This window comes from Periplaneta americana, chromosome 12, assembly GCF_040183065.1.
Source record: "Periplaneta americana isolate PAMFEO1 chromosome 12, P.americana_PAMFEO1_priV1, whole genome shotgun sequence".
NCBI classification, from domain to species: domain Eukaryota; kingdom Metazoa; phylum Arthropoda; class Insecta; order Blattodea; family Blattidae; genus Periplaneta; species Periplaneta americana.
Window position 1 is genome coordinate 51,961,656 of NC_091128.1, and position 24,747 is coordinate 51,986,402.

The window sequence follows — 24,747 nt, forward strand, 5'->3', positions numbered from 1 at the left end:
CGTGAAGGAGTACATTTGGATCCACCCTGAATGATGCGCTGCAAAGATTGTTCCTGGTGGAGCCCCTTTTTTCAACTGCTCACTCATATTTTGCCTCGAAAAAATTACTAAAGGGGGCACAAATGAGCCACTAGCATTCATACAAACAACAATCGTTATAAGGGCCTCACATTCTCCTGATGTCAAGCGGTTATCTGTTTTTTACCCTTAAGACCAATTATTTTTGCTACTTTAGATTGTACCACAGTAATGCAGTTCTCATCAACGTTGTAAATTCTGCCAGGAGTGAATTCATCTTTCTCATAAACATCTTCCAGAAGGTAATTGAATTTCTCTGTGTTTTCTTTGCTGAACCCAAGAGCCCTGCAATAGGATGTTCCAGTAGGCTTCCTTTGTGACAGTTTGGTTTTGTGGCGTTTAAGAAAAAGACTTACCCACTTTTTCCCAGCAATTTCGTCTTTGAAAGGATGTTCAATGTTATTTCTCTCTGCAATTGTACGGCCATTCTTTGTAAGTCATTACAAGTAAGCCCAAAAAAAGAAGCTTCCATAGCAAGACAATAGTGAACTAGCTTAGCTCTTCTTCAAGATCTTTACCCAAACTGTAAGTCTGCTCATTTTGTTTTTGTTGCTTCCTCAGGTGTAAGTTACCGTACTTCATGTTGAACAACCTCAAAAGTGTTGTTTTCGAACATTAAACTGTTTACTGGCCTTCTTCCAACCCATATTCTTTTTCCGAATTGCTCCAATAGTTTTAGTCATTTTAGACGGACTTCACTTCCTTTGATCAACCTCTCCCATTATCCTCTTGGAATTTGTAACAGAATTCCAAGAGAATAAGAGTTTGTACAAATACAGGCAGAAAACAGAATTGCATGTTTCGCAGAACATTTCACTCCTAAGTAAATCACAATCACATAAAAAACCATAGAACATATCTGTATTCATGGATAAAGCAAGTAGAAAAGTTATATTTATAATTCCATAATTTCCATTTCTAGGCTTACATTTTAAGCCACCAGGGAGAATTTGATCCATTTCTTTTTTATTTTAATTATAGCATTCGAAATTGCCGCCATGATTAAAATCAAACTAATTTACAACAATATTGGTTGGTTGGCAACATAGATAAAAACTATAAGTTATATATCGATAATTTAATTGATCAGAATGCTACTTCCATTGACCTTTTTTGCGGCTTTACATATTTTTACATTCAGAGTGGGTCCTATAATGCATCTGTTCCAATAAGACATCGCCTGTGTTGCATGACGCTGAATCGACCATCTGCCACAACAAGTATTCCTCGCACTTTGTCCAAAGATTAGTATAAGGTACCTACTGCTGGTGAGTTCTAAACGGCTCAGGTCTGTATAAGACCCCAAAGCCCATCAGGTTCTTGCTTGCCTGATAGGGACAGTATGGTAGATCACTATCAGAGGTATGGTATAAGGATTTGAAGGTTAGAGACGAATGCGTGGTGTGGCAGATGATGATCTGCTTAGGCAGCATTGATACACAACTCATTCCATCACGGATACACAAGAAGTTTGTTGGGTTGAATGCTTAGGGATATTCTATGTCCCACCTGGTAAGGCCATCTATTCATTCATTTAATCATCATTTTGGGGTCGGAACATAGCTAAATATCTCAGGAAAAACCTCAACCAAGTAACTTGTCCCAACCCTGACCCACTCGTTTCAGGGTCAGGCATAGGAACAGTTACTCAACAGTTTACCATCTGTACACTTTCATTTATATTTTTTCACTACACTAATTCCACTCCTTGCCCAAGTTTCCTCATAATTCCCTTTCCTTGACAATAACACTTTTAGATTTTCACTATGCTGTCACCTTTCGTAATATTAATCTAAAGTATTTGCTTATTACAGACAGTTGCTATCAGCAGTGAAGTACCTATATGAATTAAGAATTTGTCATCGGGATATTAAGTCCGAAAATATACTGCTGAAGGGTGCCTGCCACCTTAAGGTAATTGATTTCGGATTCGCCCGAAAATCTGCTAATAAAACTGGAGAGATTATTTTATCAAAGTCTTTTTGTGGCACATACGGCTATCAGGCTCCAGAAATATTACATGTAAGTATTCGTTGGAAAGTATTTGGAGAGAAACTACCCCTTTACAGGGTGTGCATTTACAAAATAAACTTCTCTCCTACATAACAGATTTTATGAAACTTTGTACAGGAATTACAGGTAGCATAATTATATTTTTGTGTACAAATTCTGATTACACTTGTATGCTACCTGTAGGTCTAATTGTTGTACAAATTTTCATGAAAAAAAAAAAAAAAAAAATATATATATATATATATATAAAAGTTATTAATTTTGTCTAAATGCATTATTATAAAGGACCAGTTCCTCTTATGAAACATAATCAGACGTTGTAGACAAAAAATATATTTGACCTGTAACTTCTGCATAAAGTTTAATAATACCGGTAATATATTAGATAAGAGAGAAGTTATTAATTTTTCTTTAAATGCACCCCTATAGAGGTATAGTCCCTCTAATGGAACTGTAAATATAGTTTGTGCACAAAAACTGTATGCTACCTGTAACTTCCATGCAGTGTTTCATAAAAATCTGTTAGAAGTTATTAATTCTGTCTAAATGCACCCGCTATGAAGGGGTAGTTTTTCTTTGTGCATACATAATTAGAGTTTGTACACAAAACATATCGGCCACCTGTAAGACATGTATAAAATTTCATAACAATCCGTTATAATGCAAAGAAGTTATTAATTTTGTCCAGCTAGTGATTTGCATTCTGATTCACTGTGCGTTTGTTAAGGGGACTGGGAATGACAAAATTTTGAAAAAATAAATTTTTTTTTTTTGCTAATTATTCATCTCCAAAGTTTTAGCTTTAAAATGATATATAACACTTATGGTAAATAGTTGTATAATTTAGTTTAAAAAAATATTTTTGAAGTAGTGATTTTAAGAATAATCATGAAAATATGAAAAAAATGCTCAAGTTCAATGTTGAATAACTTTTTTATAAAGATAGCTGTAACATTGGGATTTTTTTTTTGTTAGAAAGACATTTATTTCCCCTTTTCAATGTTGGTATTGGAAGCCATTGCTGGTATTGCATTTGTTTGTTTATAGCGTTGCTACGGTTTATAGTAAGTAAATACAGAGGTGTGTTTGCATAAATTTCTTCAAGTTTTGGAGGTGTTTACATTGTGTGTAAGTTACATGGTGCTTTTTAGTGTTTAAAATGACTAAAAGAAAGAGTATCTTCAAAAAAAGGATAAACGTAGGCAAACCAAAGCCTAAAGTATTGTGTGAGCCACATGGTGTTGAGGTTAACCCCACTAGTTCAAACAGTAAAGTGGTTCACTGTTCATCTGAAAAGAAACTCAATGTAAATATTAATAGTTATAACGCATTAGAATTAAATAATGATGACTCGAATGAAATTATTAATTTATCTTTATTACAAGAAGCAATTCAGAAGTTTGTTGTATGTAAAAGTTGCTATGGCAATGTTTCCCTGTCTTCAAAGAGAGGTGTTGGTCTGGCTTGTGAATTAGTTTTACACTGTGGTGTGTGTGTGAAGACAAACTTGAATTTTCTAATAGTGTGAAACATGATTATAATATAGGAGAGAAAAATGTAAGTCTCGCTGAAATCAATTTGAGGCTTGTGTATGGCCTACGTTTTATTGGGAAAGGAGAAAGAGCTGGGGAGAAGCTTTGTGGTGCCCTGAACTTACCCAAACCTCCATCGAAGTTTCAACGTTATATAAGTGTTTTAGGTTCTGCTGTAGAGGATGTATGTAAAGACTCAATGAAATCATCTGTGGAAGAAGCAGTGACACAAAATAATAACAACAGGGATTTGACAGTTGTGGCACCGCAGGGGGCATGTTTCATTGCATGGTGTTGTAACGTGTACGAGTGTGGATACAGGAAAAGTTATAGATGTAGACATTTTATCGAAGCACTGTACATGTAAGGATAAACTAAATGGTAAACATGAAGCAGTATGCAGTGCAAACTACCAAGGCACTAGTGGAGGTATGGAGGTTTCTGGTGTTGTAAACATTTTTAATCGATCCACACAAAAGTACAATGTACGATATATCAATTACTTAGGTGATGGTGATTCTAAGGGACACAAGGCTGTTCTTCAGACTGCCCCTTATGGTGATACGACAGTGTCAAAATTAGAATGCTTGGGGCATGTACAAAAGAGGATGGGTACCAGATTAAAAAATTTGAAAACAAAATTACAAGGAAAGAAACTTGAAGATGGAAAACCTTTTGGTGGTCGAGGACGTGTGACTGATTCAGCCATACTTAACATCCAAAAATATTATGGTTTGGCAATCAGAAGAAATTCAAACAATCTTCAAGGAATGAGAGAGTGTGTATGGGCAGAGTATTTCCATTTGCTGTCATCCGATGAAGATCCACAGCATGGACTCTGTCCTAAAAGTGCAGAAAGTTGGTGCAAGTATCAGCGAGCCAAGACTAAAGGCGAATGTTATAAGCATGCTGATCACTTTCATCTTCCTCGTGCTGTGGTTGAAGAAATGAAGCCAATATTTAGAGACCTAAGTGAGCCTGAGTTGCTGAAGAAATGTTTACATGGCAGGACACAAAATCCTAATGAGAGTGTAAACAGTGTTATTTGGAATAGACTTCCCAAAACCACATTTATTGGTGTCCGTACCTTACATTTTGGAGTGTGGGATGCTGTTGCCTCATTCAATGAAGGGAATTTGGTGATGTGTCATATATATGACAGACTGGGTTTCCCTCCTGGTGAAAATTGTGTGAAAGCAATGAAGAGACTGGATGGCTACCTAATAGAAGAAGCAAAGCGTATGGTGCAAAATATTGAAATGAAAGCCAGACAGAAGAGAAATGCAGCAAAACGAAAGTTGGAGGACCTTTATGAGCAGCAAGAAGACCCAGATGAACCATCTTATGGAGCTGGATTGTATTAGAAGTTTGGTGAGCTATACTATAGGCCTATGTATTGTTTACTTTGTATATACTTTTCTCGAAACTAAGATTTTTCTTTGCAAATGCCCCATTTTCTCAGGAAGTATTGAACCTAGAACAATGAAACTTGGAACATAAATTACTTACATAACATTGCAACTTTTAACAGGAGATTATTTTGATAAATGAATTAGAAGAGATTTTCTCACTGAAATTTTTGATAAATTTGAGTTAAAAAATTAACATGAAATAAAAAAAATATTTCACCATTTCAATGCAACACAATGCAATATCCCTGTGTCTATTTCATTATTAATATTTCATGAATATATGATAAAAATTTCAATAAGCTGTGACCAATAGATAATGAGATAATGGGGCATTAAGATTCTAAATTTAACATTGGTAAGATAGGGCATTCCCAGTCCCCAAGGTTAGATAAAAATGTGTCCAATGTATTTTTAACCTGATGTTCGATGTTATGTGAATAATTTTGCAGACCTAAAACACTCACACAGTGATTAAAAACTTCCTTATTCGATGATTCTTTTCTGCTGTTAAGCCAAACATGGAACAGTCACCGTCACTAAAAAAAATTAATTACTGTTAAATGTGCAAGAACGCGCAAACTTTGAATCAAAGATTCAACACTATAAATGATGCTATATTAAATGATAAAAGAATTGTTGTAACCGGATGTGAATGGCTATACTAAAACTCACATATTTAGAGAACTTTAATTTTTTTTTCAATTGTAGCATTTAAACCCTACTATAAGAATAAAAATATTTTACAAACTTGTAATTGAAGTTACATTTGTAATAACGTATCTATCTGAACAGGTTCCATGCATGTTTCACAGCATAATAAATCACTAATAATAATTTGCTCTTTTTTACCCACATAGTAAACCTTTCTGTCTACGACTGATAGGAGCAAGAAGTGTTAGGAAGAACCCTTCTAAATATATTGTCGTTGATAAAACAGTGAAAGCTATTACTCACAACATTCTTCAAATGTTAATGAATTCATATTCATCTATACCTTAACTAAATAAGTCGAAATTTGATTTTTGTCCACCTAGACTGGGAAAATTGCATACTGTGAGCCGGCAGGAAGCGATTGCTTATCAGACGAGCTGGATCCCACCTCAGCTGCAGTGCCGCAATATATGGATAGATAGCTGAATACAGATTAGAATGCTGACCAATGTAAAACACGTCTTTTCGAAGGTTAGATCTGCCTTAGTCCCTGTGATGGCCGCATAACATAGACCACCGGCCTTTCTCACTGGCAGTGTTGGTTGGAGTCTCGGTCAGTATGAGATTTTTCATTGAAAAATTCGTAGTGACACCTGATGCAGACATGATCGCAATTAGGGGTTTTCTCGAGATTCTTCCATTTAATATTTGATCACTGACATATACAGAAGACAGGCTGGACTACGACATGAAACCAGTATGCCTATATGCAGCTAACCTTTGTGTAGTGAGCTGGTGTTGGTGAAAATGCGCCTCGCCAGGAGCTAGTGTAATAGTTCACTATGACGTAGCGTTAGGTGTTCATTCTCCTCCTCAAGAATGTTTCTAGGTAAATTATGTGAGAAGAAAAAGAATTTTATTTGTTGGAGCATTTACAAGTGACAAAATCCACTTGAAAATAATTGAGAACGTTTTCTGCTTTTTCTTGCATCTTATGTACAAAATAAAAATTCGTAATTCTCGTCATCTGAAGCATAGAATTCACAATGCCATTACAGCAAACATACTGCATTTTTTAAGGATAAACTAAAACTCCTGAACACAGCCATGATGTCAAAGTTGGCCACAGTGAACTATAGGTACTGTGAAATATGAGATTAAAATATACCAGGACATCATTTTGTTTTTACTAACATTTCTAATATTAACCTGATTATACCTTTAGATTAACGGCTGAAAACCAGATAGATTGTTACCCCTTCCAAGACCGGATTTTGATGATAGTAGTATAAAATACAAATAAATCACTTTACTGGGTATAGGAGGGAAGGAAAGTCGTGTATCCATTTACGTAAACTGGGAACTACTACGATTTTGAGTTTGATCATTTTCGTTGGGATTTTATTTAATCAAAATACAGTACAGTATTAACAATAAGTGTTTTTGCTCACTAACTGAACTATCCAGGCGGACGTATTCATTATGCGATGTATAAGCACAATCTCCACAGCACATTAGCATACAGTATGGAGAGTGTATTTAAATTGAAAAATAATCAAAATGTGGATATTTTAAACAAATTGTTGAAAATGGTGCACATTCATTTCGATACAGGCTTCATTTATTTTGTGCATACTATCGAAAATGTTTTTAAGCATATCTTCTGAAATGTAATGTATTTTTTCTTTAATGTAATTCTTTAATTCTTCTATTGTTGTAGGATGTTTAGCAAACACAACTGTTTTACAATAACCCCAAAAGAAATAATGCTAAACGCTCAAATCAGTCGACATGCTGGTCCATAATCCTGTGCCTGTTAAGGTAAACAAAATACCTTACATACTAAAAATTCAATCTTAATTTCTGCCCAATCTGCTCAGATAAACTTACCCAGACATGCTATCTACTTATTCATGAAAGTAAACTGAAAACTTCAGCTATATGATGTTTTGAAATAAATTGCAGGAGAAACCGTATCAACCTCTCAAAACTGACATTTGGTCCGCTGGCTGCGTCATTTATGAAATAACATCGTACCTCCCATTTCAGGCACGGACAAGAAAACAAACAGTGAAATGTCAATGGGAAGGAAAACTGAATTATCCCAACAGAAGTATCAGTAGAGGATGTAAAACATTGATAAAGTGAGTAAAGTTATAGATTACTTAAGTTTTAATTTTATGTTAAGTTAATACTTACGTTGTGTCGCGTTGTTTTTCTAACACCAAATTGTTGTCATGTCATACTTCTGAACACTAATTGTGTTCCTACATGACAACTTAAGTCGAATGACATGTAGAACGGATGGCTACTGCATTCGACTCCCACTAAATGCCATAGGTACTCAAACTTATCAGGATTTCTGACACCACCATTATAATATTATCTTATAATTGAAAGAGATTGACTGTACTTTGTTTCCAACGTTCTTAGGGAACACAGGAGTGAAATTTAACGATTTTATTTGAAAAAACTCATTTTTATATTTTTACAGTAAAAAATTATTTAGACTTTCGTAAATCGAAATATGTTAAAATTATTGTTGTGTCGCCATTTTTAAAGCCCCAGCAGCCGACACACCCACTTACTGTGCAAAACACATGCACACTTGAATGATATCGAAGTATATAGTCCAAATATCTGTACATCAAAGGAAGAGTGTAAATCATGTTTCTAAGAGGCTTGGAACTGCTCTCAGAAATCTTGTAAAAGAATGGAGAGTAAAAAAATGTAACTTTGGGTGGCTGTAAAGCCAGAAATCTAAAAAAAACTCTACAATAAAAAGGATGGCCAGTTATTACAGAAATGCAATTACTGACAATGCTTCAGATGTTGCGAAAATTAAATCAGCTATATATGCCACCATCAGTCATTATTCATTACCTATATGTCTACCAATGAGAAGGCTCAACATGGGAAATGTCCAACAAACGAAATGTCTTGGTGCTTTTACAACAGACAGCGAACACAAGGTGAGACTCCAGACACTGACAGTAAAATGAAAGTAACTCTGACACCTGAAGTTGTAATTAAACTTAAGCCAGTGCACCAGAGGCTTGCATCAGATGCTTTCCTCCAACGCTGCGCTAATGAGAGTGTTCACAGTGTTGTTTGGAAAAAGTGCCGAAGGAAATATTTATTTCAAAAAAGAAGTTAAGAGTTGGCACTAGTTAGAAATATTGCAGAATTCAATATGGAATGCACAAAAACAACTGAAGTTCTTCATGGTATGGATGCTGAAAAACAACAGGAAAACTAGTCAATGATGTGACAAGAACCATCTCAGACAGAACAGGAAAAGGAGCACACTGCATGAAAGATCAATCAGAAAGAAGGCCAGAATTGTGAAGATCTCTTCTGAGGAGGTGAAAAAGAATTTGGAAGGTCTCACTTATGGTGCTGGATTGTTCTAGATCAAAGGTTGGTGACTATAATCTTTGAATTGATTTTTCTATGGAAAAAATTTTACAACACCTTGCCATCTATAAAAAGTTCCTTGCAGAACAATTTTCATGCAGTTCCATTGAAACTTTCTAAGACTGACGAGGACAGTTGTAAAAACCAAAGTGGGCTAGCATTTTATTGTAAGTGCATATTTTGTATATATTTTAGATGTCAGAATTTGAAAAATTATAGATTTTGTAAAAGAAAATGAAATAAATGAATTTAAAAAATAGTTCCAACAAACTAAATTACTAACAACAAAATGCTAACTAACTATTGTTTTTATACATATAAACTAGGTGCTAACCAATTTTGAGAACTAAATTTCAAAAACTGTTCCGCAAGGGGCATTTATTGAATCGGATATTAAAAAATAACAAAAATGTGTATTACTCTGAAACGAGTTAAGGTAGGAACATAAAGTTTTGTACAGAATCTACTGGCAATGACATATATAAGTGGTTAAAATTTGAAAATAATTGCTAGAAAAATAAAAAAATTACAAATTTCACTCCTGTGTCCCCTTACACTTTGTGTATTTAGCTAATTTGATTCTTCATCAGGCAGCGCATTTTTGTTCCCAAACGTACAGTGGATCGAGTAGTTTCATCTGGTACATCTATTACGTCACGTTAATGCATAACGTGGCTTGTTAGCCATGGATGCATAAGCAGGGTAGTATTGTAAGCAAGTACACATGGACTATGAATCATAGTACAATCACAGTCTAGTATATATAGTCACGAAGCTCAATATATAGAGAATATGCAGCCATAGATAGTTGCTAACCACTAGGATTGCTACTATCGCCTCATCACAGACAATGCAAAATAGTACAAGCACAGTCTATTGTTTCTAGTACTCTCAACAACTCAAGCTTCATGACTATATGTACTAGACTGTGGTACAATATAGATGCTCCATCGTCAATGTTGTATATGTAAAACACCAAGTTACGACTACATTGTGACCTGATTCTAATACTGAGTAAGTTGCATTTTCATTTAGACTTTTGTGTTAATATTATCTATCTATGTTATATTGTATTTCATTTTGATCTGTATTTTGTATATATTGGGTAAAATATAAATATTGTTAATTTGTATATTGATTTTTGTTATAATTGTGTCACTGTAACGTCTTGTGACATAAGAAGAACATTTTCTTAGCTTAAACAAGTTTTTACTGACAGTTGTGGTAAAAGATATGAATTTCATAATCTCAGAATATATATTTTTGTTTACCATAACAGAGCTGATTTTGTTAAAGGAATTAATTGTATATATTGTATTTATAGAGATATAAGTTAATATGTATCATGTGTACTATTACGTTCTATATATTTCGTTGCATAATGATAGAATTTTCTGCTTCTCTTCACCCAAGCATTTCACCAATTCAACTTCTTCGCTTAAAATAGAAAATCCTTTTTCGTATTTTGATATGGCTTCTTTGTCTTCTATAGCTAAGTCATCTGGACGGTTCCTTGTCTCATATAACTCTTCTACATATTTCGTCCATCTGTTTAGTATTCCTTGTTTGTCTATTATTTCATTTCCGATGTCGTCCTCTATCAACCACATGGATTTCCTGTTCTTATTTGTGAAGTCTAAACATTTTACTTCGTGGTACGTTAAATCATATCTTTCTTTTCTCTCTCATCTGGATTTAATGTTCCTAGCATGGAGTTCTGCATTGTGTAACTTTCTCCATTTTCCTGTAGCTTCATCCCTCTTAGCCGCAAATTTTTTCCTAAGCATCTTATTCTCAAACACCCTTAACCTCTGTTCCTTTCTCAAAGTGAGAGTCCAAGTTTCACAACAATATAGCTGTGTTCGTGTGAGAGAATCAGTCCCATTTCGAGGTTTAGTTTGGGGTTTCGTAACATGCTGTTTTTTTTATGGTGATGGGTTGTTAGCCATTCGCCCAACCCCCAAGCTGGAGGATCACCTCTTATCAGCTATCTGCAACTGCTTATTCAATATATTCGCAGTATCCTCCATATCTGGAAGCTGTCTCCTCTATCCGAAACCTGAGGACGCGTCATGCCTTGGTGACAGGGACCCACAATACATGGATGTTAGGTTAATAGAAGGTAATATTTTTAAGTTTAAACTAACTAATAATTAACTATTGTATAAAATATTGCTCAGTTTCGACTTCTATTCATTTGTGAAGTTACTAAGAGGATCGCGAAATGTCGAAATGATTGATGAAATAAGATGCTTCATAGTATTTATTAGTGAAAACACATACAGAGAAGTCACAAAGTGGGCGTACCCCCCAGTTATTACGACACTACGATGGGTATGGTTGGTTGATTGATATGAACATGTACCTGATAGTTTAACGATCCAAGACATCGTTATGAAGACCTTCATTTTCATAGCATAGCTGAATTCTGCAGATGTTTTACAAAGATAATCAAGGGTCACTTCGTTGAAGGCATCTTCCACAATTGCTCGTAATTGTGCCGTTGTGTTGTTGCGGTGATTTCGCACTTTGTCTTTGACGAACCCTAAAGAGCATTATCAGGTGTTGTGAGGTCGGGACTTCGTGGAGGCTAGGCAAAAGGAGCTTGATCATCTGCAGGTCCTCTTCCAGTCCACGTGCTGGGAAAGATCGTATTCAGGTATCATCACGCTTGCAATACAAAATGTTGCGAATGCACGTTTTTCCCACCTCAACATTTTTGCTTTCCTTGGTGGTTCCACACCAAAGTGGTCACGAAATTCCATCTTCATTGTTACCACAATGTCTCTGCAATGTAGTTGGCTAGCCAGGAAGCTAGAGACGGCCTACAAAGTGGTTAGAGATTGATTAAAGCAAAGTAAGACAACGCAAGCGAGACAGTACAAGAGGCGAAATGTGAAACTTCAAACATTTGAGATAGGAGACAAAGTATTCATACACAGCACAGTGTTGAAAAAGGGAGTAACTAAGAAACTAGCTAAACAATGGACAGGCCCAGTTGAGATAGTAGAAGACTAAATGAAGTCAATTACCGCATTCGCTATGGAGACGGTAGAACACAAGTAGTTCACGTAAATAGGTTAAAGTTGTGCCCCTGTAGAGTCAATGGTCAGGATGACGACATTCACCCTACTGAAAGTAATACGAAAAGTATGTACACGCACTAGTGGGAGAATGATGAAGGACCCTGGAAATGGAATCGAACAGAGAAACCCAAGGTGAAGGGATGAGTGAAACGTCAAGAACGGCGACAGAAAACGCGTGGACATCGGAAGATGAGATACTGCTAAGCAAATTAAGAGAAAGAGTAGAAAGAGATGAGGATTTTGAGTCCGAGGACGAAATCCCTCTTGCCTCGTGGAAAGCAAGATTACATGATCCTCCCCAGGCACACAGTTCTACTGAACCAGACCACGAGTTCGATTCTCCTCATAATTCAGTAAATGCTCCAGTGTGAGTAATGAAACAGCCGAACAGAGAAGCCAACCAACTTCACCTCGCTATGGATTGCGAACCAGAAATATTTACTAACCTATTTGATTGCAGATTGTCTAATTGTTGTTGTAAGAAAGTGATCTAACAAAAATATGGGGATGAGATTTACACTCTCTGTTCTCCGGATGTAACAATATTTTCAGCTACTCAGCCGCACTGTCTAACCAGAGGAAACTGAAGAAGCCTGTGTTATCGGATCTGAATGATCTTCGATGTGATATCGTCTATTCCAGGAAAAACTCCAAGTATATTGTATGTATTTATGTATTTATTAACACTACAATTGGGTATACACCCGGTGGCAGTGATATATAATATACAATAATTACAATTACAGAAATAAAATAAAATAAACGTAAATCTATAAATATTAGATGTAATAAACATAGAACTATAAATAAAAACTATTCTATAATAACGCCTACGATAAGCAAAAGTGAATCTAACTTATAAGTACTTCTGTTTCACCCAACTATTACCAATTTAAATAATTACAGTCTAATCTTCTCAACCTTTCCTTAAATGTATTGATTTTAAGAGGACCACCCTGAAAGATTGCCGCAGGTAAGCTGTTCCAGTCTACTATTGTGCTGTTAACAAAGGAAAATTTTGCCACGTCTGTTCTTTGTTTTCTACATTTAAACTTCCTAATATGATCAGCCCTTCCTAAGTATGATGGTGTTGCTAATCTAGCATTGATATCGGTCCATGCTTTGTGTCCCATATGTGCCTTAAACAATGCGGTGAGTCTGGTTTTTCGTCGCCTTGATTTGAGAGGTTCCCACCCTAAATCTTTTACTATTTCCTCACCATGTCCCTTCCCCATTTTGACATATTTTGCTGCCTTGCGTTGGACCTTTTCTATTGAATCGATTTGGTTTTGTCTGTACAGATCCCAACCTACTTCTCCATATTCCATAATATTAAGTAGAGCACGAAGCTCGTCTGGAGATGCCAAAGTTCAAAATGGCACTTGTAAAATTTACTTCTACTTTTGTAACTTAAAATAACTGTATCATAAATAATTCTGTTGATCCAAGTTAACTGCTATGTAATATGTATATAGATTTTGAAACTTTTTGAACAATGAAATAAGATATGTTTCTAAGCTTAGGATTAATTTAACACAAGAATATAATAGCATATAATATAAACTTAAAGGTTATTCTGCCTAAATATTCAATTTCAAACATATCTCAAATGATAATTTAAAAGAAGGCTTAGTTGATGTGAAAGTTGAAGTTAGACATGTCACAACTAAAACTCTTTCGTGAGTAAGTATACGATTACCTTAATTTAATCATTGTGCTACTCGAACTTACTGTATGTATGTGTTCTAGGTTTCGAGAATGCAAGACGTACTGCCGGTGGTGTAACATGAAACACAGCGTAAGCAAAGAGAGCCATGAAGGACAGGTGACGTCACTCACCAGCTTGAATGGTACCAGTACTCAGCACGTAACTCACATGTGGCAAGCAGGACAGCAGAAGAGCACGTAAGCGCAAGTGCATGAGGGATCCTCGCCTCTGTATGAATAATACTGATGTTGATTTGCATTTTTCATATGTTCCCGACATGTCGCACAAGGCAAGATCCCCGGTGATCCTGCTCTGCAGAATGCCGTACGAGGCCTCACGGAGACTGGGGCAACAGCGGCGATTATTATTGCGGTGCTCAGGATGCGAGACATGGTGCGAGGTGCCTCGCAGGTGACCTGGACAACAGTTGCAAGTGGGAGAAGTTGCGACACTGACGGCAAATGAAGGTGTTCCGTTGGATGCTCTCCCTTCTCACGCGGTGCATCCGGGATTTGTGAATAAGTAGCGCACCTACCCACAAACATGGATAACCTAGTTTAGGCATATGACTTGAAAAAGATGGAAAAAAAAAATAAAAAAAAAAACAGAATGTGTGTGTAAAGTATGAGTGAGGAGAGAAGAATGCATATCAGCACCCCGGAAAGAAAAGGAATGAGTGAGAGAGAGAGAAATACTGTATTATCTTAGATTGTTAGGTTTTATTGTAAAGAAAAGGAAAACTATTCAAACGGTCTTACTAATAAAAGCCCTATATACAGACGTTTAACTGTCTTATACTTATACAATGAGTAGCTCGTTTATAAGTCGTGTGTAAATTCCGTACTAATAATCACTACATACGTCGTGTATAACAATATAACTGTTACACAGCTACGTCATAGTTTCGTCATTACGAAAGGTAATAAAATATCTTAGGTTCTCTATTGCATCCGGTAGAGTGCTCTAGGTGGCGTGTTAAATATCGATAGTACAACTGGCTCTAATCGATTACCACACTACATTTTGGTCAAAGAGTACAAGCTACAGCAATATTATTCTAATAATTCTATGATCTTAGGTTTGTTCTTCTGTGGTTACAAGGTAACCATCATCAAAAAATGACAGTCGATATGAACAGGTGTTAGAGGGGCGGCCATTTTTTCGCTATATACAACGCTTAAGTAAAAACTGCGTTATAGAAACACTACAAATTTACAAAGGACACACAAAACTGAATAAGATAGCAATAATAAAATGTAAACAACAAGTAAGAAGAAATCAGACATAATATATAACATACAGAAAGAAAGAAAAAAGCATAATAAAATATGAACAGCAGGTCAAAACAAGGGGTTTCGTGTATATAACTACTGCAAGGCAATTCCCATTGTATAGTTACAGCCTGTTTATACGTCCATAGCTTATTCACGGTTTATTAGTAACGTTTTCTGTCTCAACTCTGCATAAGTCTCGTATAAAAACTATAAACTGTTTATTAGTAAGACTGAAAATCTATTATTTTAACTAAGGTTGATAAGTGTTATAGCTAACGCCATGCAACGAACCGAACCGAAGCAACACAAAATTATAGAATATCTCAAAATTTAACACAGAAAACCCAAAACCAATTAGAATGTATAAACCAAGTTTTAAAATCATTATTAGTGATTTTGCTCTGCTTTGTAATTCTGCGACCACCAGATTCATGGTATGCATGGTGTGCATTTGTAGGCCAATGTCAAGGAAATAAATATCTCGTAAGCCTGCATGAGCAGAAAGAGTCCCTGACACAAGATCAACCCTCTGTTAACTCTTTCTGTTGCTTGTGTGTGTGTGACTGTATTCCAGAATCTAATCCACGATCACTAGGCCAGATAAGTTCAATGAAAAAGCACATGCCATTGAAGCATCGTCTTTTTGAAATGAAGGGGGCATTGTTATGCCCTAGGGCTTAAGAACGCCCTGTAGCATGATTTCCTGTGGGGTATTAAATTTGAAACTGTCCAGGAACAGTGTCAGCGAAATACATGGTTTTAAGCAGACACCCAATGAAACCCCAGCTTGTGAAGTAGATAGATGCTTAGCCAGTATTAAAGAGTTTTGTCGCACATGCGATAAATCACTGGCTATGATAAAAGTATTCTTATGCCACGAATTACTGCTGGACTAACCGCATTGGTCCAGTGCAACAAAGCCTGCATTTTAATTGGTTAAATTATATCACACATTGTTCGAACTCTTTTCTTACGCGTAGTCTCATTAAAGTGACTTATCACTGTATTGCACTGAATCGAATTAATTGTAACAGATGTTTGATTAAGACGACATCTTTAAGCACGTATAATCATAAGGGGTTTAAAGCCCATCTCACCTGGTGGATAGCATTGGTTGTACCCCAACCGGGAAACCGATAGGGGAACATAAAAAGTGATGGTGAGAGGATTGGTGATAGACAGTGATACAGTGAGTCATAATCAGAGTTTTTGGTAAAGAAGAAGTGGAAGACAATACATTGTCATGGCGTCAGCTCCGACAAGAGAGTTACCATGTAAGTAACTCTTTGTGTATATATTTTGAATATATTTAATAAATCAAGTATAGTTTCATTCACAACTAATTCAGTCTAGAACCTAAGTTCAGTAACCATGTAATTTTCCTATAATATCCTGAGAGCCCCAGCTCTTTCAGTAAACTCGTTTCTTTTCCATTATCAAGTGTAATGGTGGTGTCAGAAATCCTGGTAAGTGTGAGCAGAGTCAAACGCAGTAGTCATCCGTTCAGCAAGTCACCCAACTTCAGTTGACAGACCACAACAGTAGTAGTAATAGCAGAGCAGGTAGAGGAGAAAGTGACGTTACTTCCTCTAGTTCAGTGATTCGTCACCGAATGGCGCTAGCCCTGTTTTCTGTGCCCAGTTTCAGGATCGCTATTCAAGTGAATGCAAAAGGTTTTTAAAAATAACCCATTAGATAAGAATGTATTGTAGAATACTTAGTTACAATATTTTACTTCTTTAAAAATGTAATATTACTACATTAACAAATTGTGAGTTATATAACACAACCCTGAATAGTAAATCCTTGTGCTGGCTTCAGCCAGAAATACGCAAAAAAAAAAAGTACAGCATCGCAAAAATGAACATTTTTATGGCATTATAATTGACATGAAATTATAGTTTTTATACACAAGAAAGAATGTAATATAATAAAGGAGACACTTTATTTTCACCAATAGTTTTTATCTACTATTCAGTCATTAGTTGCAGTTGTATCTGGTTTATACGTAATTCAGGGGAACAAAAAATATTACGTGCAATAAGACTCATAAATTAAGCTTCGATATTATATCTATGTTAATGTAAGTTTTGAACTTTTGAAATACCCAAGTTATTTTGTGTTTTGTAAAATTAAAACAATTTGGTAGCACTGTATTAAGTAGTATGCTACTTATTGGAGAATATTAAATTAACAACTTTTCCATGAGATCTATTACTTTCTCATATGCTCGATTAGAAACCTCTTATGATGTGGAAACGTAGTAAACAAATGTAATAAAATTGTAAACCAGGTTAAGTTGTAGCCTAGCTGCAAAGTAGAATTATACTGTACTTTTGTTACTGAAATAACTTTTACGTTAATTATGACTAAAGTGCTATTATTAAAAATAAAATAATTAATAATTAAACATGCATATTTAGTGAAGTAGAAGCTAGGTGCTTGGATTCAATTAGGAGTTCACAATTAGTACTTTAATATAGCACATTTTTTAACCGGCACATAGATTTTAAAAATGTTCAGATGTAGAAAGTCTATGGTAATCAACACAAGATAATCATTTTCTAATTCCAAAATGTCGCTATAGAGGATCCTGGTTAAATTTTTTCTGTCAGAATATATTTAAATCTGCTATCCCACAAGAATTAATATATTTCGCTAGTGCTCTGAATTGTCACTCTAAATAATTCAAGGGTTCTTTCTTAGCCAAACATGTTCTTTGTAGTGTCAATTACGTGTAATGTATTTTCTAAAATCGTGTACCGGTAATGCTAGAATCCTTTATACAGGGCAGACGAGGGAGTCTTTGAGTTCAGCGTATCTGCAAAGTCGTTCATTCACCTTTGAATTCTTTTGTATTTTCACTTTCCTCGAACCCATCACAGTTTATGACTGTAAAAAAATGTATCAATTTTGAAAAACCCACACTAAACAGCTGAAATGTTGGTCTGGATTTCATTCACTGGAAGGAATTACGGTCAATGTAACTAGACATAATTTTGGGCATTCAGGTGTGGAGTAATGGCATATAAATGCATACAAGCACATGATTAGCTAAGGCATTCTTCTGATTTTCGGGTGTCACATCCAATTATTTTTTACTCGGATATTTAAAGATGCTGAATCAACTACTGTGTTATTTAGCGTCAGTGGAATTGGTCATAGCCAGATGGTATTTGGTAAGGGTACATTGTTATGAGAAAGGATTGATGTCCTCTTCGTTGGATTTTTTCTCTTTTCTTTTTTTTTAAGATATCGAGGCAAGTTTGGGAAAATATGTATTATGACATACAGTTTTGGTCGTCAGTTCTTGCGTGGAAGTCCCACCTCGGCAATAATAAATTTATCGGCTCTTACAATCAAAAGTCGCCCTCGGTAGTGCAGTTGGTATAGCGCTGGCCTTCTATTCTCGAGGTTGCGAGTTCGATCCCGACCTAGATTGATGGCTTTTAAGTGTGTTTAAATGCGACAGGCTCATGTCAGTAGATTTACTGGCATGTAAAAAAAACTCCTGTGGGACAAAATTCCGACACACCGGCGAAGCTGATATAACCTCTGCAGTTGCGAGTGTCGTTAAATAAATCATAATTTTAAAAAATCACAATCAAAACCACAGAAAAATGGATATCACAGATATAAGAATGAGCATATAGTTTTCTGTGTTCGTGGAATTGCTCTACACCACTTCTGAAAAATAGTCTAGACTTTGGATGGATAAAAGAAACGTCTCTTCCTTACAGATTACACAGTATAATTGGATTTACATCAAGAACAAAACAATTAGGCTTATTACTACTCGCTCACATAAACAACACAATAAAAATCACCCGAACACCACAAGAAATATCTTCTTAATTACATAGCAGAACGAGTTCTACCTGCTCTGTCCATAGTATTAAGAGGAAAACTGCAATCTTAGAATGATCACCATGCAAATGTTTCGCTCAGTTGCCGTGGCGACACTAGAGGGTTTAAAAGTCCCATTAGACCCTTGCCGAGTTACCACTTTCTATTCTAAACGCTCTGGTAATAGTAGTAGCAGTAGTAGTAATAATAGCAGTAGTAGTAATAATAGCAGTAGTAGTAGTAGTAGTAGTAGTAGTAGCAGTAGCAGTAGCAGTAGTAGTAGCACAAAAAAAAATAAATTTTTACTCAAATATTTAAAACAGATTTTCAAAATGCAGAATAACTACACCCTAAACAATTAGCTGATAGATTGCAGCATATGAAAGTTACCAGATCCACCAAATTAATGTTTCTTGATATTGAGAATCTTTACACTAATATCGCTTTGGATGAAACTCTACAGTTAATAAAAGATAGATTATGTTAACTTAATACAGACGAAAATCTTATTTGTCAATTGATTAATTTACTGTCTGTACTAAACAAAATTATTTTTCTTTTGATAAACAAGATTTTTCAACAATCTGATGGAGTAGCCATGAGTGATTCACTCTCAAGTCTTTTAGCAGAGATTTTTTGCAACATCTTGAACAACAGTACGTACCTAAATTCATGTCTCAGTTTAATCTTAAATTATACAATAGATACGTTGATGATACTATCGTAATTTTAGAAGGAAATACAGATACATCTAAAGATTCACTTCAATCGTTTAACAGTATGCATAATAAATTGAAGTTCACAATTGAATCTGAAACTCAGGAATCAATCAATTTTTTGGATCTGAAACTCGTCAAAAAAGCTGGTCAATTCATTTTTGATATTCACCGAAAAAACCACAACTACCACTTATAGTATACATAGTTCCTCTAATCACTCACAATCTCATAAGACATGAGCAGTTTTAATACCAGTAAACTTTAGTAGTCTTTACGAAACGGCCGAAATTAACAGAGGTCGGTGCACTTAGCCACAAGTAAGGTAATAAAGGAACATTTCAAAGCATCATGCCATTTGGAGGATTTAATCATGCTTGATGTAGAAATTGTAATTAAAGAAAAGAAAAAAAAAAACCTATAAACTGGAATTGAAATAACAGTTGAAATGATGAAATCAACAAGAACAATTTCAAAATATTAATGGTTATATAATATACTATATATATATTTTCTCTCCATATTGTTCTCTGAATTGCTTCTGATATTGGTACGGGTAATGTTTCGTTCATTTTGGAACATACCTTAGTGTCTACTTTGTGATTTTTCAATTCCTTCTTCTTCCCAATATCCAAGCATCCTGTTCTAGTTCCCAAACAGATGGGCGTTTTGTGACATCAGGTTATAACATCTTTCTGTGTGGCAGATACAAAATTTGTGAGATCGTTTACACTTCTCTGCTACAATGGGATGTCTCAGAACAGGTTTAATGGAAGAATGATTAAGTGAATGAATAAATAAGTAAATTAATTAATGGCTAAGTGAATAAATAAATAAATTAGTGAATAAATAAGTAGGTAAATAAATCAATTTCAACAGACCATGTGGTAGATATTTTTGCAGATATAAGATAATGTAAGATCTTTCGTAATGCGTCCGAATCTAATGGTTGCAATCCATATCACGGGAAGAATAGCGTGTAACCCTATGATAAAAGTTTTAAACATTTCTACAATTATGTCACAAACCTATCCATAAAATCTATCTGCATTCAGACCTTTGAATTCCGACAGATGGCACCACACAGCAGAATCATGATATCTCCTGTACAAAATTGCGACTTAAAAATCATTTCCAATATAAAATTAGTAATGCACAGTAAGTCCACTAGAATCTGCAATGCTTGCTTTCAGGCCCCTCCACCATAAAAAAATTAAATGCAACTCTCATTCAAGTCCATGCAATTAAAAAAAAAAGAACCATGGTCCAAAAGATGAAAATTTGAGATATTAAACATGTGGTGAGCGTATTGTAGTGGCCATCTACCGAATTGACGCAACACCTAAAGTTTAATATATGCTATAGCGTTGTTAATGTGTATTGTAGAATTTTAATGTGATTTTACCCTATCTGACAAAAATGCTTTACATCAGTATATCCCTTATTAGTCCACTTTTCTGCATTTCTTTCCGTCCTGTTGAACGATATTAATATTTTTAGTAACAATGGTTATTAAAGGAGAAAAATTCGCTCCGGTGCCGGGATCGAACCCGGGTCCTTGGTTCTACGTACCAAACGCTTAGTACGTAGAACCAAGGACCCGGGTTCGGACCTGATGCCGCACAGTGTGTAATTTCAAGCATCTAGCCGGCCAAAAATCAATTTTCACACCCTATCTTTAATGCTAAATTCTTATATAGACGTGTTTATAACACACCAAAGTATACTATCCAAGTGTAGACAGATGCTTACATCTGTTAGGGGGCCCACACAATAGAGCGAAAGTTGCATGTCACCGATAAGATCATTTACGCTGCACAGGCAGGCGCGAAGTATGTGTTTGGATGGTGCAAAGTGGTAAAGTTAATACAGTATTTTTTCTAATACAGAGTGTGGATATATTATAAGAAGGTATGTACTTACATATAAGCTAATTTTCGTGACAAAAATTAATATCTTATTGTCTAGAATAAGTGTCTGGATAAACATGTGCAAAGAGTTTGAGTTTTACCTTATTATATATTTCGAGTTGACTTTCTATCACCTCGATAAAATTTTGTAGAGATATTCATAATACTTTTCTGAATACGATGTCGTGATTTTTTCTGCAAACAGGTGCAGACAGAGTAGCTATTAATTATTTTCAGACACCATGCGCTCCGTAATCCGGAGAGCTGTTTTCCAGATGTGGAACAAGAGCGAGAGAAAAGTGAAATTCTCAAATATAATTGAACATTTTTGTCTCAAAGATTACTCTGAAGACATTTTACAGTCAATAAAAAAATTAATTAAATTTCTATGCTCGAAAATTCGATTACGGTGGGGAAAAAACAGCAGAAATGAGATAAATGTCTTAAAATATAATGCGCTATGTTTCAACCAAGATGCAAAGTCTGAAAATAAAATATATAATACTTTGCCATCTACTACAAAACAATTCCAATTTGATTCTGCCAGCACAAGCATTCGAGACATCCACGTAAACTTTTCGGAGACTTAGCGAAAGATCAAAACGGAAAAAAAGCTAGTCCACATTTTAAAGAAAGATCGCCAGAAGAAAAGCTTTCTGTTGCCCATACGAATTTCAGAACTTCTAGAAAAAGAGATGCGGCCAATATTGTAGGAGAGCTTCACTTGCATTACTTCAATGTGCGACAAAATGGAAAAAAAAAAAAAAATGGTAAAAATTGATTTTGCAGGAACGACCAACAATTGTCACCTAATAAGGATCTCGCTTTGATTACTGATCTACAGTTGACCTCAAATAAATATAAAGAATTAAGGGAAATACAAAATCTTATAACAGTTAATTTAGATCCATCATTTTACTTATTGCGAAACATTGAAGATAGGATAGGTTCAGGCATGTTGACATGACATGTGGACATGATAAAACAAAGCAGTCGCAATAAAAACGATGCAAATACCGCAAGAATATTTTTCAGGGAGGTTTCCACTTTCGCATATATTACGGGAATAGATGGAAATCTAATAAGTCGTTTACACATAATATATCAGAAACCTTTTTCATACGGTTTTGCAATACTGATGAACGGGCACTTGACATGTATGCAAGGGAGACAAGGGAATTATATTTATGCTTGCACAAATAGTATTATATGCCTACAATCCTTCACAAACTCTTGGCTCATGGACAGAAGGTCACAAGACACTATCCCCACCTAGCCTAGAACTCACGAGCCGCCACTGGGAAGGTTGGATAGGAACTTCAAATTTTGTACACTGAAAGATCGCATTTATAACAAATTTTCTGCGAAAAAAATTTGAAATCGATCTATAAGACAGTAAATAGTGTTTGGAACATTAGTGGTAGTTTGGAAGTCCTGATGCTGTCGCTTGGAAGAAGGCAAGCTCTGTATAGTACCTGTGTCACCAGGCAATGACGAGTAAGTACGGAGTCTGACATCGAACATAACAGTGTACTGTAACTATATAACTATAGGTTTAAATTGAGAGAAATTTAATGCCATACTAGTCTAATTGTTCGCGTGATGGAATCTTTTACCATATACACGAGCAATTACTACTGTAACTTGAATTAAATGATATTAATCAGTTAAAGAAAATCTCAAGTTACCTTGGAAATACTGCTTGCTTATTAGCTACTTTTTTTTGAGTTCATAGAGAGAGGGTTACATCAATGCATAATTCCTGACATAAAGACAAGTTATCAATAATTTGCCTAGTTAGTAAATTAATAGAAAATTTACGTTGTACGATACTTGAAATAATTTTGAGGTTTATAGGTAAAGTATTGAAAAATTATATTAGATCCTTCAAAAAAGTGTTTTTTCTTATTTACTGTATATAATTGAGGCAGTAGCTGGAAAATGGACCCATAGTTCTATAGGCCCTTTTTTGGCAGAATGTTCAATTCAATTCTCCCTTTTAAAATCTAGTTGCTTACTTAGTTTCGTTACAATATCTTATAAACAGAGGGCAGGATGTGCACTTAAGTGTAAACTGAACTCTGAAGATAAACTTTGAAGTGAGTGTGAATCCATTCCAGATTAATATTTTTTATTTTCATGTATTCGGTACAATTTGTGATGTAACTATGGGATATATGTAAGAAATATAATTTTACTAAAATTATTATGAACTTGTAAACCTCTGTAATGCGTGCTGTTCAATGCTGATGTTTAATTTCGGTTAAAATATAATCATATTCAAAGTATTTTGATAAAATAAACTTGTTTTCTGGAAAAAGGGCATTAAAATGTTCTAATAAAATACATATATTTATAGCACTATTGAAGTCGGAATACATTATTTAACAAAAACTTATAGACAAATATGATTGTAACAGTATGCAATTGTTATTTTGATAAAGTTCATTCAAATCGTAATTACATAAAAATAAATCTTTGGACAAGAAAATTGTTTGATTAAACATTTGTCATTACTTCTAGTTTTATACATTGAACACATTGCACCTAGAATTGGTTTCTTCATCTTCTGCATAGTTTGCAGTGATTTTTAGTCAGTAATATAGTTATATAATCAACCAACAAATATACATCTGTCAGTATTTTTAGATAATTGAATTATATATTTTTCTTTTTCCTCTTCTAGAAAACCTGGAGATGTTAGAGAGGGGAGAAATGAAGCGAGAATTTTCAGCACTTTCTGGCATGAGTGGTGGTTGTGGAATGAGTTTATCAGGCGGTGAAGAAAGTGATGATAAATTGGGAGGAAGTGCACCACCAACTCCTCTAACCCCTTTATCTGCTTCTTAGCACAATTTACCTGAATTCATGGATATTAATCAATTTGGAGGGGGAGGCAGTGCAGACTCATTTGATGAATCAAGCCTTACAGGTTTCGATATTGAGGTAAGTGTGATTATTGCACGAGTTCATACACATATTTCACATGAACACAACCCAGTTAGTGCGACAGTACGTATGTTGTTATTATTATTATTATTATTATTATTATTATTATTATTATTATTATTAATTTATTTATTTATTTAATTCTGGATAGACTG

The 24,747-nt window shown here is 35.0% G+C and overlaps 1 protein-coding gene across 12 annotated transcripts; it reads left to right on the forward strand.

Moving 5' to 3' along the window:
- Positions 1-714: 714 nt before the first annotated feature.
- LOC138710426 (uncharacterized) lies at positions 715-24,586 on the forward strand. 12 transcript variants are annotated; one of them, XM_069841315.1, is made up of 5 exons: positions 1,819-2,100; positions 7,407-7,507; positions 7,652-7,830; positions 13,939-14,094; positions 14,187-14,678. In XM_069841315.1, exons 2-5 carry the CDS (start codon positions 7,478-7,480, stop codon positions 14,200-14,202), a joined length of 381 nt encoding a protein of 126 aa, XP_069697416.1. In that variant the 5' UTR covers positions 1,819-2,100; positions 7,407-7,477; the 3' UTR covers positions 14,203-14,678. The 12 variants fall into 12 exon arrangements, 3 of the variants coding, with proteins under 3 accessions (XP_069697416.1, XP_069697418.1, XP_069697417.1); XM_069841317.1 differs by lacking the exon at positions 1,819-2,100 and adding an exon at positions 3,141-3,219; XR_011335228.1 differs by lacking the exon at positions 1,819-2,100 and adding an exon at positions 3,226-4,994 and having other exon boundaries at positions 7,652-11,225.
- Positions 24,587-24,747: the final 161 nt, after the last annotated feature.

Excerpts from the sequence above, each read along its gene's own strand:
- LOC138710426 (XM_069841315.1), top strand. The coding sequence starts at position 7,478 with ATGCTGGTCCATAATCCTGTGCCTGTTAAG. Across the intron at positions 7,508-7,651 it reads ATAATCCTGTGCCTGTTAAG|GAGAAACCGTATCAACCTCT; the intron begins GTAAACAAAATA and ends AATAAATTGCAG. Across the intron at positions 7,831-13,938 it reads GGATGTAAAACATTGATAAA|GTTTCGAGAATGCAAGACGT; the intron begins GTGAGTAAAGTT and ends TATGTGTTCTAG.